The 21270-nt window shown below is 40.8% G+C and overlaps 1 protein-coding gene across 1 annotated transcript in view; it reads right to left on the reverse strand.

Annotated features, from left to right (window-relative positions):
* Positions 1 to 21270, reverse strand: part of SERGEF (secretion regulating guanine nucleotide exchange factor) — a 237378-nt gene that overhangs the window by 75121 nt on the left and 140987 nt on the right. Inside the window, 1 exon segment of the mRNA XM_027852512.1 lies at positions 17032 to 17068. Coding sequence (XP_027708313.1) covers positions 17032 to 17068 — 37 coding nt within the window.

A 21270-nucleotide genomic window follows, 5' to 3' on the forward strand; every position in this document is an offset into this window, starting at 1 on the left:
CAATTTTAATGGTGCTTAGCTGATCAATACTCACCAGTCATACCAAATTTCCTTCAGGTACATCATTAATGTCAGGAGGCACTAGCTAAATCCAATAAACAAAGAGACCTCTCTCAATATACCAGTCAATCAACAAGCATTTATTAAGAGCTTACCATGTGCCAGACACTGTGTTAAGCATTGGGGCTACAAAGTGAAACAATAGCCCCCATCCTCAAAGAGCTTACATTCTAAGGGGCATTTGACATCTCTATACTTCACTTTCCTCCTCTATAAAATGAGGAGGTCAGACTAGATGTAAGTTTCCTTCTAGTTCTTTATACTAAAAAATCCCACAATTTGGCACAACTCCCTTACACATATGTAGTTAGATGGTAAGACAAGTCCTGATTTTTTTACATACAATGATGTATAAGGGATTGTCTTGATGCAGTTTAAAGTGAGGTTTGGGATTCCAAAATGCAGTACAGGGCAGAACACAGAGGCAGCAAAAAGAAAGTCAAGTAAGTCAGCTTGATTGAGGGGGAGATGGGCTGGATGATGGAAACAGGTTCACTGGGAGGTCAGCTGGGTAGGAGCACTGAAACCTGGATAAAAATCATGACAAGATCTCCAAATGTATGCTCCTTCCCTCAGCTTCTCATAATTAGATCGATCATCAGTCAGTCAGCATGGTCTGAGGACAGCCTCCAGTTAGGTCTGGTTGGTTTTTATAGAGGTCTTATCTAGGCCAAGCACAACTAGATATTAGGGGTAGGGAACATGGATCCTGGACCTAATGGGCAGATCAAGGTTTGGACTCTGCTGCTAATTCACGCTGGGATAGTTGTGTGTGTGGAGAGGGGGCAGGAATTACCACCTAGCTAATATTCAGACTCACCAGCAAATGGGAAGAGGGACTTTTAGTGGTTACTGTAGGCTTTGTTTTAACAGGGTGACTTAGAGAATTTGACCCTGATACAAAGTGAAGTAAGAAAAACCAGGAAAATCATATGCACAATGTCTATAATAATGTAAATAGAAACAACAACAACAAATACACCACTTTGTTGTAAATGTAATGACCCAGCTTGGCCACAAATTAGAGATAAGAAAATGAAAATGCACATCCTTTTCTTCTTGGCAGAGGTGAGGAACTCTGAGTGTGGCACACTGTCAGATACAGTTGATATTTTAGTTTTGCTGAACTGCATTTTCCTTTCTCTCTACCTCATTGCTTTCTTTTTAATTCTTTGTTACAAGGGATTGCTTTCTGGAGAGGGGAAGGACGAGGGAATATTTGGCAATGAAAGTGATAGAAAAACAAAATATATTAACAAGAAATTAAAACAGAAATGATCCTGAAGCAACTAAAGCTTTGAAATTCAGAAGGCACTGAATTTTAGCAGGTGCTGAAAGAACTTTTAATACTTCAACAGGTAGAAACAACTGAGCTTAGCAAGCAAGAATAATTAGTTGAAAATGGAAGCTACTATATGAGTTCTCTCCTAGCCCAACCCCACCCTGCTCTCTCCAAGAGTGGCCTCCCCAAGAGAATATCACATCTTAAGGTTCCTGATTTTGGATCTTTCCCTACACAGACCCTTATATTCTGAGGACTGAGGTCTTTCCTCTTCCCCAAATCCCTGATGTTTTTTTCCCAGGAATGATTTGTGATGTTTTTGCCCTCATTGCCAGAATTGGTAGTGAAAGTTCTGCCCCCCAACTTGAGCAGATCACTAGAGTAAAATCCCACTTGGGGCTGGCATCAGTGCCTGGCCACAACAGAGGCAGCCACAAGGGGAGAGATTTGCCCAGACATCAATTTGTTATATAAAAGATTAATAGAGATCCCACTTCTGTCTCCCCCCAAAAGCATTATTGTAAATTAAGTGGCTACTGCTGCCTTCCAGGCTCCAGGCAGGAGAGTAAAACATGTATCTACAAATGAGTCTCACAGCCAAACCAGTTTGTCACCAGGAGGTTGGAGGTATACAACATGGCATCCTGCACACTGCTACATATTATAGTCATTTAAGTGCAAAATGAAAGAGCAAAGCCAGGGAAAGAATATGACTTCATGTGTCTGTACCAAAAAAAAAAAACAAAAAGAAAAAATAAAAAGAAAAACACATGAAGTAAAGGTAACAAGCAAGGTGAAACTGGAGATGCTCATCCAAGGAAGTAAACGCTGAAACATGGTAGGACAAGAGTCATGACCAGAAACAGGGTTCTGGAAAGGCATGCATTGTTCAAAAGAGCAGGATAAGTAAAAGGAGATGGGGTAGATGGGAGTAGCATATAACTCATGTGAGGAGATCGAGGAACCATATGGGGAACGCCTGGTAGATTTAGGAAAAGATCAACAGAGGCAAAAATGGATGCAATGTTTTCATTCCAATTTGCTACAGATCACTTGGACTGGAAGAGGAAATGGATGATGAGTTAAGGTCCAGAGGCATGAAATAATAGTGATGGGGGTCTGCTTGAACTTGATCTTGCAAAAAGCAGAGATGCTAACACTTTTATTATGGCTTGTCTGAATGATAATTTCATCCTTCAAAATGTAGAGGAAGCAAGAAGCACTTCCAGACCTAATGAGTAATTGTTAATAGTTTGATGTGAATTTGAAAACTGGTACACAAAAGCATTGGATTTGGAGTCAGAGGACTTGGGTTCAAATCCTGTCTCTGCTTCTTAGTACTTGAGTAACTCTTAGATTAGTCATGACTTCTCTGAGCCTCAGTTTCCTCATCTGTAAAGTGAGTGGGGTTGGACTAGATGATCTCTAAGCTTCCTTTCAGTTCTAAGGTCATGATCATGATTCAATGATTTCTAAGGTTCTCTCTGGTTCTAAATCTATGATCCTCTAAGTACATGTATTATCTCTCCTACTAGATTTTAAGCTTGTAGAGGGCATATCCATGTTTGTATCTTCCAGGTCTAACTCAAGAGTCATATATATACATGTGTGTATACACACACACACACATACATATATACACATACAAATATATATACATACACATGCATGTATGTATATGTACATATAAATATATAAACATAATACATATACATATATGTAATGTGTTATTCAACACATGTGTGTATACACAATATACACAAAGAGTTGGTGTTCAACTAATGTTTGTTGAATGAATAAATTAGCTTCCAGGGTGACCCCAGACTTCATGGCACACTCCCCATGAGGATACCTCAGAAAAACAAAGCATGATTGGGCGATGAAGGTGAACTGAGAGATGCCCCAAATCACAGACTTTCCTTTTAAATGCTCACCCCATAACAATGTCAGGGAGCGGACCATGAACTGATTATGGTATCAACCAGTACCAAGGTCAGGCTCATTGTGTTGATCTGGTTCTATTTGATATTTTCTTCTATGGCACACATGAATGCATGGCTGGTATACTTGTTAAATCTGATGGTAACATGAAGTTGGTATGAACTTACTAAAGTTAACAAGTTAGACGATAGAACAGGGACTCAGGGAGGTCTCCACAGGCTGGAACAAAGGGTTCAATCTAACCAAATAAAATTTAATTTAAACAAACTAACGTCCACATGATGCTTCAAGGTTTTCAAAGCATTTCATGATTATCTCCTTTGTGTCTCACAACAACCTTGTGAGGTCAGTACTGCAGGTGTTAATAGCCTCATTTTATAGATAAGCAAACTGAGAATTCTGAGAATTAAGTAGCCTCCCTGTTTACCCAGGTAGCAAGTGTCACAGGCAGGAACTGACCTTAATCCCTGGCTCCCCCAGCTCTTATAGGTGAACTGTTTGCTTTGAACTTTCAAAGCTCAGGTTTCTATGAATTTCCCAGTCTCTTTGGCACCCCTCACCCTACTTCCCAGCTCCCCTTTGGGTATCTTCTTCCATTACTCAAATGTAAATTCCTTGAGGGTGGGGACTGCCTCTTTTTCTTTCTGCTTGTATACTCCATCGTTTAATACAGAGCTTGGCAACAGTAAGATATTAATAAATGCTTACTATAATCTATCATCCATTTTACTATCTCTCTGTCTATCTCTCTATCTATCTCTCTATACCTATCTATCTCTATACCTATTGACCTAGAGTCAGGAAGACCTGAGTCCAAATCTGGCCTCAGACACTTGCTAGCTGTATGACCCTGGACAAATCACTTAACCCTGTTTACCTCAAGTTCGTCATCTGTAAAATGACTGGAGAAGGAAATGGCAAGCCATTCCAGTATTTCTACCAAGAAAACCCCAATTTGAGTCACAATGATTCAGATATGACTGAAACAACTGAACGACAACACCTATCATATCTACCTATCCACCTATCAATCTATCTATCTAATCTATCTATCCCTATCTATTTATCCATCTAGCATCTTTATCAACTATCTCCCATCTATCTATCTATCTATCTATCTATCTATCTATCTATCTATCTATCATCTATCTATCTATCTTCCTGACTAAAAACCTAGAACTCTGAACAGTGTGCCATGTTGCATATCATCTCAGGCTTGTAGTCTTTCTAGTATATTAGGTACCAGAGGTGATCCTAACTACTCCATTTGGTTAAAACCTCAAAGAAAATGTATTATTATTGTCCCTCTATGGTAGCTGATGGTTTGATACAGTTCAAGGCCAAAGTCACCTCATCTAAACAAAAAGCATTAGAACACAGGATGATTGCTTGGCTAAACAGGTACTCCTAGACATTAGCCATGTTGCTCGTCACATGGGTGATGGCAAAGAGGCTAATGACTCAGCTATCCACTTTGTAGAATGGTCTATTGGTGTACAAGTTTTGCATGGATGGCCAAATTTGTAACTTCCTTTGATCGCCGGAAATTTTTGGCTAGAATATGAGATCTACAATGTGGGATTCCAGGGCCTTGAAGGGTCCCCACTCTTGCTGGAGGAGGGGAGACAGGAGTGAAGTAAGGGAAAATAATAGGGACCCTTTCCCAATCTTTTACTATAGTACTACCCTTGTTATCCCCTTCAAAGCAGCTCCCACAATCAATCCTTCTCTATTCTGCTCCTTTGACAAGAGAGGTCCCTAAGCAGAACCAGAGCAGCCCCAGTCCTGAAATGTCCATAAGTATTTAAGAAATTCTGATCAATGTGGAGGACACTTCAAGGGCTGCCCTTTGCAAACCTAAATCACAAAAATGAAGAGGGAGCCAAGATCATTAAGGGTGTAGTGTTTGAAATGATTGTCTTAATGTTCATATGGGGGCAGCTGGGTGACTTGGGGAGCAAGTCTTACTGAGCTGACATTTACTAATCAAAATCCCCAGGGTATCCCTGGGTCAGGGAGGAAACACTGGACTGCTCACTGGTCCCTCCCCACTTCTTCATCTTTCATCTACTTCCACACACTTTCATGGATTTTTCTCACGAAGAATGAATTCCCCAGGAAAAGAGATGGATATTCCTGATCAAGGTAACTTGCAGGCCAAAGAACCAGAATGTAAATCTACCCAAGATTCTCTGCCTTGTTCCCATTGGTGTCTTCTGAAGAAGCTTATGCCTCATCAGAAACATCAGCCTTTGTCATATGACTTAGGGTTAATGGAGAATCAAAGGGACAGTATTATGTTTAGTGGTTTTCAACCCTAAAGACTCTACAATACAAACTTGTTATAGAGACACAGGGATAGGGACTGGAACTGTCATTTCATTGGCACAGGGAACACCTAGATAAGCAAAATCATTGTACCAATATGATAGGCTAAATTCCCAGTAAACTCATGAGAGTCTAAGCTGCTCTCCATGCTTCCTAAACTCCTCAAGAGAGGCATTGCTGAATACCCTCTAGGGAAATGATCTTGAGGGACCACTCAGCAGGAGTATGGGGACATGAACTAACTAAAGACTTATTGCTGTGGCCTGGATGTTTTCCCAGAAGATGAAGAGAGACTGCTTCCCCCTTGAGGCAAAGCCTATGATCAGCGAGGGTTCTGCTGAAGGAAATCCTTACAGAATATCGTCTCTGTTCTTTGTTTAACACTTGGATCCTAATCCTTGGATAGTGCATGAATCAATCAGTCAGTCAATCAATCATCAAGCATTAGAGGCAACATGGAGGTAGAATCATGGATTGGGAATCAGGAAGATCTGGGTTCAAATCCCATCTTAGAGACTCATTATCTATGTGACTGCAGGCAAGTCACTTAACCTTTCTGGGTCTCAGTTCCCTGATCTGTAAAATATGGAATTTGAACTCAAATACCTCTAATGTCTCTTCCAACTCTAAATTTATCATCCTGTGACCTATTTATTATGTGCCTTTCAAGGAACTTACATTCCATTGAGGGAGATAATAGATACTCAACTTAGAAATACATCTAAGATTCAACCAAAAACAAATTAATTTTGAAAAAGCAAGGGGCCCATTGTCTGCATATTCTTGATTACCTCATCTCCCTGCCCACAAGGCAGTTTTTCCTCTATAAGAATCCCTAGCTTCTCCTGGCAGGAAGGAGGGGTTGTCTCATTTAAGGAGCTGCCACCCCCCTTTATGCTGAGATCTCCCTTAAGCTGTGGCCTCCCTTAAGGGGTGGCAACCTCCCTTAAGGAAGAGCCAGAATAAATGCCTTTACTTGGAAAAACAAAAGCAAGGGATTAGAAGGGTAAAAAGAAGGGAAAAAATAAAACTAGAAGCACTGAGAACAGAGAGGAAAGAGGAAGAGGAAGAGGGAGAAGGAAGAGTACTATAAGAGGAGAAGAAAAACCAGAGGATCCCATGCTCTCTCACAACCATTCCATGGCTACTACAGTGACTGTTCTCCTATCTCAAGGGACAAATCATATCTTTCATGTGTTCACTCCATTATATTCCTAGCCATCCTCATAGCCTAGGTCTTCCGCTCTCACCTGGATTACAATAGCCTCCTAACAAGTCTTACCTCCACTCTCAGCCCACTCTAATCCATCTGATATACATTGCAAGATATTGTGTGTATGTGTGTGTGTGTGTGTGTGTGTGTATAAAATCCTCACTAAAACTATGCACAAGAACCTTCAATGGATCCCCATGGCTTATGGGGTAAGCCTGCCATTAAAGTCCTCCACAATCTGGCCCCAACATTGCTTGCTTGTTTGCTTCCTTTCTCTCTCCTTCCCTTCTTTTCCTTCCTAGTCCGATCCTAAGATCAGGATTGATCAGAGCTTCCAGCCTGGGCTAGGTCACCCCTCCAACCTAGTGGTTTTGCACTCCCAGGGGCTCACCCTATTGGTACCAGATGGAACAGATTTCTAACCAGCTTTAGCTCTACCACAGCTCTGAACTCTTAAGTTCAAGCAATCCACCTTCTCCTTTAGCAGTTGAGGAAACTGATGATGCATCTAGGTGGTGCAGTAGATACAGCTCTGAACCTGGAGTCAGGAAGACCTGAGTTCAAATCCAGCCTCAGTTACCTACTAGTTGTGTGACCCTGGGCAAGTCACTCAACCCTGTTTGCCTCAGTTTCTTCAACTATAAATGAGCTGGAGAAGGAAATGGCAAACCGCTTCAGTATCTTTGCCAAGAAAACCCCAAATTGGATCACAAAGAGTTGGATACAACTGAAACAACTCAACAACAAGAAACTGAGGTTAAGAAAGTGTAGGTGACTTGTCCAAGGTCACACAAGCCTAAGAGGCAGGATTTGAACCCAGATCCTCAGATTCCAGAGTTAGTGTACTTTCCACTGTGCCACATGCCTACCTGGAATGCCCTTTCCTCACCTTTCCACCTTCAGAAATCCTATTTATCCTTCACAGTTCTACATCTTCCAGAAAACCTTCCCTGAACCCCTAGTCCACAGGGATCTCTCTTCTCTGAATTCTTACAGCACCCACTGCCTGCACTATTATTGGTCACTTAGCAGACTGCTCTGCATTATCATTAGTTTTTCACATAGGAACTTCTGTTTTCCCCAAACTAGACCAGTTCTGGGAGGTCTAGGGACATTTCTCATTCATGGCATCTCCCCATGGTGCCCAGGAGATGTCTGACTACCAAGCAGGCACTCAGGAAATATGGATGGAATGAATGAACACATAAATAGTCTAGACCCCTGAGACTCCTCTGGAGGAAGGAAATTTAGGCAGGAACAAGAAGTGCTACTCTTCATTTAGTGATCCAGGTGAGCAAAAACAGAGACAAGAACCAAGGGTTAATATAGCCCTAGTGGTTTGGGAAGAGCACACATTTTAATGTCCAAGTCAAACACCGGTGACAATAGAAATAGGGCTTTGCAGAGATCTTGGCCAGACATCCTTTAATAACCAATGAATAGGATTAACCAGTAATGAGGCAAAGCCTTGCCATGGAACATGATGCTGTGCTGCTTTGCCAGAAAACCCTACAATGGAGATCAAGGCTCAGCAAGTTTTTTTCATGTATAATGAATAACACAATAGACCAATGGGCCAGGATTTCCTGGGGAGCACCTGCATCCCAGCACAGTGGGTGGGCCAAAGAGACCTCCTAACAGAACTGCTGAACAAAGAAGAGACAAGGAAAGGATGGGTGATCATTGCTATGAGAGCTTGCTTTACCCCTAGGATGGGATATCAGACACTGCAGTCTACACCACTCCCTTGAACTGAAAACGGCACCCTTTTCTGGCTTCTCCTATCTGCTACAGAAAGGTCATAGCATTCTACTGCTGTTGATGCTGCTGTCTGGTCCATGGACTCCATACTAAAACCCTAGCTCCCCTCTCTCAAAGACTAACTCTTATTTGAAAGGCACTTTGCTCTGTAATGAGCACCTATGGGTGGGAAAAGAAGGCCAGAGCTAAAATCCTAAGATACTCAATAAGGATGATGAGCAGAATGTAAGCTCCCTGAGGGCAAGGCTTATATTGCTTTTATTTATGTGCCTTTCAGCACCTAGGACAGCATCTTATACAAAGCTGAATTGGATTAAATTGGCTTGGATACATGTACACACTCTAACAGCATACTCTTAGAATGTCTGTGTTGTTTCAAAGTCCTGTGGCACCAAGAGCTGCTCAGAGATGCTTTTTTTTTTTTTTAACAATTTGAGATTGCTATGGATGTGTTCTATTCTTCAGTTTCACTCAGAAATATATAGGCTTTAATTTCATGGATGTTTCTGAAAAAGACAAAGATCTTTTGGCTAATTGTAATGCTAAGCTTTGTGGGGGGTGGAATAGCAAATAATAACCAATGTTCCAGTGAGACTGCTCTGAAATCAAGACACAGATGTTTACTCATACACTAATTTCTTTTATGGTAGGTGCACATATATCAGAAAATGCAATAAATCGACTCCACAGATATGACTTAAAATCATGTGATCTCATCACCACACTGATTGACCTAATTTTTGATTCACAACACCTTCTTATCTTCCTCAATTGACTCTTCCCTCTGAATGGAGGCCTCAAGAGTAGAGTAATAAATTCCTCTCAAAGCCTTCCTTTATAGAAAGCTCTGACCTTTCAGAACTTTCCAGGTAACTCCATTTTCCATCAGCAGCTCTACTTGGTTTCTACTCCATGGAACATCATGTACCCCCTTTTTGGTCCTCCCCCTCTTTTGAGGTTCCTTTTGTGTGTTATTAGATTGTAAGCTTCTGAGGGCAGGGACTATCTTTCTTTTTCTTATTTGTATCACCAGCACTTAGCACAAGTACTTGGCATATAGTAGGCACTTAATAAATATTTATTGAACTGAATTATTGTTGAATGATGATAGGATACCCTCCTCTTCCCTTAGTGGAAATTATATCACTTATCTTTAATGGGTCAGTTTAAAATATTTTGTTATTATAAGTTGGCAGCTATGAGGTACTGGAAGGTCACTCCCCTGGGTCTTCCCAAAAGGGTTGTCAGAGTAAATGAGGAAATGGGTAGGGCTGGGAACTTGGGCTGGGAAAGTCATTGGCTCAGGATCTATGAGTTATTTCAACTCTACTAATGAGATGAGAGCTGGATGCACCTCTCTGATAGGAAACAGGACCTAATTGGGTAGACATAAAGGCAAGAGGAGTCATTTTGGTCATTGAAGGAGGTACCAAGAAGAAAGTTGGAGGTAAAGATAATGTCACCATCTGGCCAAATGAGTCCAATGTCAAAAGTGGGATCTTAGGATCAAGGGCAGTAAAGTAAGATCACAGTGAAGAAAATAATTAATTTTAATAACTGGTTTTTAATATGTTCGCTTAAACAAGGTGAAATGAGAAAAAAAGACAAGGAGGTTGGGAGGAACATGGGGATGAGCATTTGGGTGAAGATCAACAGAGAAAGAAAGAAAAGTGATGTTGTTATCAGCGTACACTACAGACCATCTGGACAGAAAGAGGAAACAGATGAGGAGTTCAGGGAAAAGATCTCAAGTCTGGCACAGAGACATGGTACAATAGGGATTAGGGACTTCAATCACCTGCAACCTTCTCTTACTCCCTCTCTGCCAAAAGCAAAGCAGTCAATAATTTCTTGGCTTGCCTTCATAATAATTCAGCATTTGGACGGTGGATGAACCAATGAGCAAAACTGCTATTCTGAACCTGAATCTCACCAACAAAGAGAAATTGGTGGCTGAAGGAGAAATAACAGGAACTTTGGGGGAAAGGGCATCATTTTAGAATCTGTGATAGGAAAGAGGAGGAAGAATTGTGGCAGGGTAAATGAGTAGAGCAATGGTCTTTGAATCATGAAGATTTGGAATCAAATCCTATCTCAGTAACTTATTAGTTGTGTGATCCTGGGCAAGTTCACGTAATCTCCCTGAGCCTCGGTTTCCTTATCTGTAAAATGAGGGGCTTGGACTAGATGACCTCTAAGGTCTCTTCAAGTTCTAAGTGTATGATTTATGATCCTATGATAGCTGAAAATAGTCTGACAGACTGCCTAGATTTTTAGAAAGCAGATTTCAAGGATTCAGAGAAAGAACAGAGTATTCTATGAATTAAAATTCTACTGAGGGAGTCTGCCCATGAGGGATAGAATACTCTGAAGAATGTCTAAAGACCCAATGAAAAACAATCCTGATGAGGAGGAAAAGGGGGACATGTGGAAAGAGCCCATGACAGGACATAGGGAACTCATTAACCTAGTTTCATTTTTTTTATAAACATCTATAAAGAGGCTGATAGCAAGGGTAGGCAATGGAATAGTATAAATATTTAAAAACCTAGTATGATGCTATAAACTTACCATGAACTGGCAAGTAAAGTTAAGGACCATGAAAAGAGATGGGGGCTTGTTAAATTGTGGAAATGAAGAAAACAGAATCAAGAGAACAACATAAATAATGACCACAACAAGATAAAAGAAAACAACAGTAAAAGACATCACAATTCTGATTACTCTAGGGACCCTGAATCCAGAGGACTGATAATGGAACATATATCCCCCTTCTCAATAGACAAGTGGTGGACTATGGGCATAGAATGTTGTCTACACTGTCAGACATGGCTGATATATTAATTTATTCTCTTTATTAAAAGAGAGGGCATGAGGTGGGTAAGTTACTAGGAAGGAATGGTGATGCCAATTTTTTTAAAAGTATAAGTAAAATTTTAAAAAAAAGAAAGTTGAGTAAAAATTTGTGACTCACATTATCTAAAGGTAACCAAAATTTTAGGTATATAAATTTTCATATGACTCCACAGACAGTTTTAAATCCAGATCATTGAAAGTATAACTGATGGTCTTCACATATACAAAGACCACCCTTACAATGGAACAGAATTGCTAGCCATCTACTGATATAATTTCAGAGGTACTAAGAAGATTTCCCTGTTCAAAAAAAAAGACTCTTCTACAAATCTATCATAGTGCCTAAAGTCCTGTCCCTAAAGGTTCATTCCTATATGGAGTCCAAAGGTCCCTATTAAAATACAAATATCTTTTCCCCCAAATCCTCCCCCCCTCCCAACTTTCTTACTACTGTTGAGGGGACCACCACTGTCCCAGTCACCAAGGCTCACAAACTCAGTGTCACTCTCTTTACTCATCCAATCAATCGCCAAATCTTTTAGACTATTGGTTACAGAGGCCAAACCAGGCAAGAAGCATTTAGCACGCACGTAATACTTGGCATTGTGCTAAGCACAGGGAATATAAATACCAAGAAAAAGAAAGATAGTCCCTGCCCTCAAGGAGCTTACAGTCTAGTGGGGTAAGATAATGCATCAAAAAGAACTGAAAAGGGGGTGGGGGAGAGAAGGTACCCACATGGAGGCATGGTGTCGAAATCCAGAAAAGTCAGAAGCAGAACCAGGAAGGGGATAAAGGTTGAGCATCCAGTGGCTCTCCCTAAAAGGGAGGCCTCAGGGGGAGGAACTCACCAATGGGAGAATGGGGCTGGCATTGTGGAGGAATGTTCCGGGGTGAGAAGGCTGCAGGGGAAAATGTAGTTGTCATTCGGCATTGGAAATAAAATCACAGGTTCAGTCCAAAAATAAACAAATTAATGAATAGCTAGAGATAGAGAGAGACATTCATAGTACTCACAAAACTGTTGTGAGGTTCAAATGAGATAGTATAGGCAAAGGGATTTGCAAAACTGGCGTGCTATAGAAACATCAGTTACCATAACAAACGTTATTGCTATTATTGCAAGACCATCACCTAATAAAACCTAACTTTTGAGGAGGAAATATAGGAGAGAACATACAAGTACCTCTGGATTCCCAAATACACATAGAGATCAAATCTTGGAGTTAATTTGACACTCATGCAACTTGGGAGCTTAAATAAAACAAGGTAGAGGCAACTATATCTCTAATATTACAGACACAGAATGTCATCAGGTTCCCTCCTGTTTGCAAAGCCTTAATTTTGACTCTTAGCTTGCATCGCTAATACTTCACGTTCCCACCTCTCAAGGAAGAAAGGGTCAAAGGGGCAGCCTCTGAAAAGCATAGTGAAGAGCCCTTGAGCTGTGGTGATGGGTCCCAACTAAAAGGTTTCTCCATCTGCTTGCTCCAGGAAACCTTTGGAGAGGAGCAGAGCCTTGTGGTCCACTCAACAAACATTCATTAAGTGGTAGCCCAAAACAACCATTTCCTGGTGGTCAATTTTTTGATGATAAACCTCCTCAAACTTAAACTGGTGCTCAGACAATAGAAATACAGTCTGTTGCTGGGTCCATAATTGAGACCTTTGTAGCTTGGTAGAAACCAGTACCAGAGCTTGTGTTCTCTAGATGGCCCGTTTTAACTAAGCAGCTCTAGGGATGTGGGCATCTACAAGTGTCTAAAGTTCCATTTCCCCGACTGGGCACATGGGAGATGCTGCATAGATTTCAGCAGCTTATAGGATCTCTACAAGCACCCAGGGGAGTCTCTCACAAGCCAATCTGTCTCCAATCTCTTTTCCTAAACTAGTTTTACATTACTCCTCTCCTTGAGCTCTACCTTCCACCCAGATTGTCTTTGTCTTACTTAACGTTTCCCATATTAACAATCCATCCCTAGCCTCAGTGTTTTGATACACACTGTCCCTCCCTTGCCTGGAATGCACCACCCCCATTTCTGCCTCTTAGAATCCCTGACTCTCTTCAAGACTTAGTTCAAGTGTTCCTTGTACTTGGAGCTTCTTTTGGTCTTCTTAATTATTACTGCTCTCCCCACTTGTCTCCACACTCTGCCATTACTCTCAATTTCCTTAGTACATATCATTCATCCATTCATCCATTCATTTTTCTGTTCCCCTCCCCCCAACAGAATGTAAACTCCTGGAGGGCAGGACAATTTGAGTTTTCTCTTTGTATCCCTAGCACCTAGTACAGTGCCTGATGCATAGTAGGTGTTAAACAAATGCTAGTTGAATTAAATTGCAGTATTAGATTACCACAAATGCATGTCTCCGGAATGTTGTACTTGCCAAGACTTTCCCAGTGGGGCCAGAGATGGGTACGCATTTGACCCTAAACACCTACCCTTTCTCTTCTCACAGATATAACCTGGAGTATAGGAGGAGTTGGGGAACTTTACTCAAAGAGAAAAGGGACACCTTATCAAACCATCAGGCTTGTTTTTCAAACTGAAAGACAAATACTCATTAAAATCTAATACTCAGATCCAAAACAGACGTGAAGCTATCCAATTAGTAATGAGGAAGGGATGCCAAACATTATCCTTCTGTCCTGTTAATTAGCACCGGAGAGAAAAAATTGAAATGCTTTACCTCTGTTATCTCACAGACCCAAATCAATCAGTGCACAATAACAAAAATAGATAACATTCCTATTACACTTTGAGGTTTGCAAAATCTATGTTCACTTGAGCTTCGTGACAACCCTATGAACTAGATGCTATTATCCCCATTTTACAGAGGGTGAGACTGAGGCAGAGGGTTTTAGTGACGTGCCCAAGCTGTGGGTAAGTGTCTGGGGAAGGACTGAATTCAGGTCTTCCTGATTCTAAGGCCAGCATTCTATCCATTGGGCCGCCTAGCACAACTTAGATGAGCAGCAAAAATGAAGATGCTTTCAACAGTAAGATACGATGGGTTGATCACTCCAAGTCAGAAGAATCACAGAATCTCTGAGCTGGAAAGGACCTCTGGGGTTATCTCATCCAATTTAGTCCTCAACAAGAATCTCTTCTATAACCTAGTCCAAATGTATTCATTCATCCCTTCTGGAGGGACCTCCAATGAGAGTGAGCTCAGACCTCTTGAAGCAGCCCATTCCATTCGATTATTAAAGAAATATGTGTAAGGTATAGGGATATGATATACTAGTAAATTTGAAATGAAAGAAAAAAAAAGAAATATGTAGTTCTTGAATAAACTTTTGTATAAATAAAAACTTGCTTTCCTTCAGTCAACATTGAGGTGGGTCAGACCTCAAGGCGTTGGGCAAAAGCACTAGAATTGTCCCGACCTCTCCAGACAGAGCTGTAAAACTGGGTCACTGGCCACAGTGAGACCCTAACCCAAGAGTCAGTACTCTCTCTGCTAAATGTCACCACTCCAAGAACCTGGAGGAAGGAGACAAAGCCGGGCAATTCCAAACAGTGAGGAAAGTGCCAATAATAACACTAGCACAAGTTTCTATTGAATTTTAAGTTTGTTAAGTCTTTAAAAGATATACACATACATACATACATATATTATATATATATATATATGTATATTAATTTCACTCAAGAGTCACAACAACCCTGTGAAATAGCTGCTTTAGTGGTACCATGTCTCCCCCAATAGAATATAAGTTTCTTGGGGTCAGAGACAGTTTATTTTTTTCTTTTTATCCTTTCTGCCTAAAATGGTGCCAGGCTTAATAAATGAATGTTTATTGATTGACTGACTGACTTATTGATTGATTCAGATGGCTCAGGTGGAATTTGAAGTCTCCTTGACTCCAAGTCCAGGGCTCCATCCAGACCAGATGAAATTTACAGGTAGAATAACAATGAACTAAGCTTTTATCAAGTCAGAGAGCTGTAATGTCCTTGGGACATCATATAGTGACCACTCCTTTCATTTTTTAATTGTGGAAACTGAGGCCCAGAGAGGGATCATAGAATAAGATGAAAGCTGGACATGTCCTTAGAGGTCATCTAGTACAACCCCTTAATTCTACATATGGGAAACTGAGACCCACAGAAGAGGGTTAGTGACTTGACAAAAGTCACTGAAGCAGTAAGTAGCAGAGCCAGAATTTGAACTGAGGATCTCTATCTCCAAAGTCTCTCTCTCATAAGCCAAGCTGTCCCTTATTCATATGAAATGTCCCAGGACTGGCATTTGTTGTTACATAGGATCAAACATCTAAAGTTAGAAGGGACTATCTACTCCAACTTTTTCATTTTACAGATGAAAAAACAAGACAAATGAGGTCAAATGACTTGATCATTCAGTTAGTACATCTCAGAGGTGGGATTTGAATTCAGGTCCTCTCCTCTTTGAGCCAGTGCTCTTTCCATTGTACCATGCTGTCTCTTCTCCCCTTCCTTTCCACCATTCCCCTGACTTATCTAGAATATCCCTTCTCCTTCTGGAATCCACTCCTCCCCCTCCCCACTCATTCTGTCTCCATACACAGTGGTCCCAACCTGCACTTCTCATCCAGACCTAGAAGTTGGTACCTCAAGCTGCTGACCCATGAGTTTTCTCAGAGCTAGCTGGTAAGACTGTTTATGAAAATAAAAGGGCAATAAAATCCTGATTCATGGAAACCCAACTGAAAGGAACCCTCAATTAACCAGAATTTTTGACCAAATAAACCCCAAACACTTGAGCAAACATCTACGATAAGAAGAACCTCTACAAACTGTGGCAGTAGGAAGTGTGGGGAGGGAGTGAAAGTCACAGAAAACTACATGGGAGCTGAAGAGGAAGAAAAAAGCCAAATCCCAAGGATTGAGAATTTATTTAAAGAGCTGCTTTCAGACTCACGCCAAATCCCCTAAATCACCTATATCTATATTCCAGGACACCCAGGATCATAGCTTTCCAGGGCTTTAAGGAACCTCAGAGGTTACCTAGGGGAACCTAAGGACTCTTTCTACTCTATCCTTCTTAGGTTATTATCCAACTTTCACCTGAAGACCTCCTGAGATGAGAATTTTTGCCCCTTAAGACAGCCTTTCCACCCTACTTTGAGAGATTTCTAAATATTAAGTTCTCCTTACATTTAACTAAAATCTGTCTCTACAATTTCTATCCATTTGACTCCTAGTTCTGCTCACTAGGGTCAAGCTGAAAACAGCTGATCCCTCTTCTCCAAGACAACTCCCTCAAGTATTGGAAGATAGTGATTATGTTCCTCCATATCCCCACTCCCCAATATGATCCTGTAGAATAAAAGATCCTTAGTCACCAAAGAAAAACTTCAGCTTTTTCACTTGAGTCAATTTCCTAAAATAAGAAAATGGACTCAAAAGTTTAGAAATATTTTCAACAAAGGTTTAACTCAAGAGGAGTTTCTGATTACCCACTATTATACGGGAAAATTCCTTAATCCAGAAATTCTTGTTCCATAATCACTTTGGTTACTCAGCTTTTTACTCCAGACATACCAAATGAATGACGGGGGTAGAGAATGTCTCAAGTGCTCTAAAGAAAATTAACTCACCCACCACAGCCAGGTTATGTTCAGACCCACATGCTACCTGGAAAAGAAAAAAAAAATACATGAGACCAGGAAGAGAAAAAATACACAGCAACCCATTTCCACTATTTATAAGGAACAAATTCAATTTTTAAGAAAAAGAACCAGTCCCCAATTGGTAAATGGTCAAAGGATATGAACAGACAATTTTCAAGGGAAGAAATCCAAGCTATCTATAGTTACATGAAAAAAATGCTACCAATCATTAATAACTTGTTGTTGTCATTGTTGAGTCATTTCAGTTGTGTCTGACTATGACCTCATTTGGAGTTTTCTTGGCAGTGGTTTGCCATTTCCTTCTCCAATTCATTTTACAGAGGAAGAAACTGAGGCAAACAGGGTTAAGTGACTTGCTCAGGGTCACATAGCCAGTCAGTTTCTGAGGCCAAATTTAAACTCAGGAAGATGAGTCTTTCTGACTCCAGGCCTGGCACTTGATTCTCTACGCCACTTAGCTGCCCATCATTAATAACTTTTTGTTGTTAAGTCATTTTTCAGTTGTTTCTGACTCTCCATGAGCCAGAACTGGTCCAACCATTCTGGAAAGCAATTTGGAACTGTGCCCAAAGAGTTACTAAAGTGGGTATATCCTTTGACCTAGCAATACCTCTACTAGGCCTATATTGAGATCAAAGGAAGAGTGAAAATTCATTATGTGTATACATATATATATATATTTTATACACACAAACACACATATGTATGTATTTGTTACAAGGGTTTCATTTTACTTTTATTGGGGAGGAGGGGACAAATTGGGAGGGAGAAAAATGATGCTTGATAATTGAAAAAATGAAATATCATTTAAAATATAATAATATTATATTAAAGAATAAAAATATAAAACACACAAAGACCAAGAAAAGTATGCATAATGTTTGATATTTCTGAGAGCTGAGAGTTAGAAGGAAGAGACTTCAGACCTTGGGAAAAAAGGATCCTATGAAAGGGAGATGGAGGCCCATGATCATGTCTCCTGTGGGCAAAGATCATGCCATGCCAAGGCTACTGCTGAAGAAGCCATCACTAGCAGAGGTGGGGAAGTAATTGTATCATACAGTAACCCCCTATTTCAACTAATTATTGCTACTAGCTATGATCACTTGTTTCTACCTGCTTAAGAAGGGCAAATGCAGTCATGACCCTCTAAATTTTGGTATCATGCAACAAAGCCCCAATTACCCCTCCCTAGTTACAGTTCTGCTGTTCGTTATCAGAAGGAAAAAAAAAGATAAAAGCAACTCAGTCTACGGAATCTTAGCTATTATGGAGGAAAAAATGGTGAAAAAGACTGTGCATACAGGTTGTAACATCTTAAGACTAGCTTTTACTATCAGAGGAGCGATAGTCAGACATAAACACAGTCCTGTTCCGAGCTGATGCCACTGAGCACAACCAATGCATTTGTTATTCCATCAGTGTTAGCCAAGTGTAGAAGCAATGTAGCACAGTGGAAAGAATGGTGGACTTAAAATCAGGAAAATTGGACTCATATTCGGTATATATCGTGGGCAAATCCTTTCACCTAAGTCTCAGTTTCACTGTCTGCAAAATGGGGGTAAGAACACTTGTTCTATCTACCTCACAAAGTTATTGAGGAAAGCACTGGAGAAATAGGAGTAATTAGCATTATTATTCTTCATCAGGAACAGCCAGTCTCTCATTATGTAGACCCTTTTAACTACTCATAATATTTTGGAAATGCTTGGGTCAAAGTGTCTGAGTTATGGATGGGAGCTCTTCTCTGCCTTGCAGTTTCCATCTGGGGCAAATTTAACTCCTCCTAAGAGGCAATGAGAGGAAATAGCCAGAAACTCAGTGGCAACAAGGAGCCCTCTGGGTCCTAATTAAGAGGAACTATTGGCCCTGGAAGACCATCCCATGAGCCTCTTCTCACTACTGCCAAGCACAGGCTTGCCAGCCTGGGGAAAGCAGACATGCTTCAGCTGGCCTCAACTTACCCAGAGAAAAATGATAAAAGGAGATGTGCCAACTCCCTCAACACATATTCAAGGCCTGAACAAAACTGAGATCAGGATGAGCATCCCTGCTCTTAAACTCCTTCAGCCCACCAGGATCCAGGGAAGCCCACCTCTGACTCAACAGAAAGACTATGTTTGGAGGGGGGCAAGGGACAGATAAGGTTCATGTTAGTGAAAAGAGTGCCAGTCATTTGGAAGAGCCCCAGAAAGTGGCAGGCTACTGACTCTGGATTTCTTGCCTTGGAAGTAAACAAGGAATACTACCAGTGGGTGATATGTGGGAGAGTAGGTCTACCATGTCTGGATCCTCCACTTGGGATATTGTACTTCTCTCACTGTGCTGGGGGACCTAGGGAGCTGTCAAAGATCACTGTCACAGGTGCTGAAACACAGGCCACAAGGAGAAAGGGCATGCATTTTTCAAGGGCCCCTCCTTAGTCTCTGGATTCCTCAACCCCCTCATCAGTAGGCTTTCCAACCTAGAGATGTCTCCATCCTGAGGCCCACTTTCCTGATTGATGAGTCCTTAGCTTGAACCAATGTTTCACAAGGTACCCAGGCCATGGTCACTTCATTCCCAGTTCTACTCCTCAGTTTCTAGACCTCTATATCTCCTGGCCAGCAGCCTTGTACCCTGCTCCCTTCTAGATCCCCTTTGTCTTTTTTTTTTATATATTGGTATTCTCAGGACTAAGCACAGTGTCTGGTATATAGTAATTGCTTAATAAATGCTCTATTTATCCATCCATCCATCTACCTATGTATCTATCTTTCTACTTCTCTACCTACACAGGTATGTATATATGTATGTATGTATGTATCTATCTATCTATCCACTTACCTATGTATCTATCTTTATCATCTATCTACCTGTCTATTTATCTCTTTCTTTCTTCCTTCCTTCCTCCCCTACCTACCTCCCTTTCTTTCCTTCTTTCTTTCTATCTGCCTACATATGTATGTATGTATCTACCCATCTACCTATGTATATATCTCTTTTTCTTTCTTTCTTTTTCTCTCTCTCTTCACCTACCTATGTATCTATCTGTCTACCCATCCATCCATCTACTCATCTACCTACATATGTATGTATCTATCCATTTACTTAAATATGTGTGTATCTCTCTCTTCACTTGCCTATGTATCTGTCTATCCATCCATCCATTTAGCCATCTACCCACATATGTAAGTATGTATCCATTTACCTATGTATCTATCTATCTTTATCTATCATCTATCTATCTATCTACCCATCCATCTATTTGTCTATCTACCCATCTACCCACATATGTATACATGTATGTATGTACATATCCATCTATCTATCTGGCATCTATCTACCTAATGCTCAGGAAATAGAAGGCATTTCTTTTCCTCCAGAAGGAGAGTATCAGCACATCACTCTCTTAGAACCTATGTGCCCAGTGCCCCAGTACCTCTAGGATAAAACACAAACTCTTAAGCTTGGCATTTAAAGCCCTCCACAGAAGGTGTTAGCTTATCTTTCCAGGCTTATCTCTTCTCAGACACTGTAGATTCCAACCAAATTGTTCTGCTTAGAGGTCCCAACTCAGAATTCCATCTCTTACATATGTGCCTTTGCAAAAATTCTCCCTTATGATGGAAGTGCCCTCAATCAATCAATTAAGTGCTGAGCATTTATTCGGCACCTTCTTCTATGGGCCAGGCTTTCCTGCCTCACCATTGCATCAAAGAATCTCTAGCTTCCTTCAAGGTACAGCTCAGGGGCCACTTCTTCCAGGAAGCCTCCTTTCCTTTCCCTGGTTGTTAGTGCTCTCTCCCTCCTTAAATCATCATGCCTTTACTCACATGTTCAGATACTGTATTGTGCTATTCTAATAGACAGTAAGCCTGAAGGCAGGGGTCATTTTTTTTTATTTTGCTTTTCATTTTGTCTCTGTACTCCCAGCTCCAATTGAGTGTAATCTCCTTGAGGACAGGTCCCATTTCCTGTATAGTGTCTGGTCCCCAGTGCCTTGCACTAATAAATGCTTATTGAATTGGTTTGGACTGGAGTAGGGAGTGGTTCTGACTCCAGATCATACCTATCTCCTGTCACATTCAAAGCCCTGAATTAAATAATATTGCAGTAGGTAGAGAAGCCACCATTTTAATAAGGTTACTTCTTCCCCTCCCCTCAAAGCACTGAGTATAAGCAGTTGAAATAAAAATTAAATAGAAATAGAATAGAAGAATAGAA

Source organism: Vombatus ursinus, unplaced genomic scaffold (assembly GCF_900497805.2).
Source record: "Vombatus ursinus unplaced genomic scaffold, bare-nosed wombat genome assembly UNPS02009770.1, whole genome shotgun sequence".
In the NCBI taxonomy this organism is placed as follows: Eukaryota; Metazoa; Chordata; class Mammalia; order Diprotodontia; family Vombatidae; genus Vombatus; species Vombatus ursinus.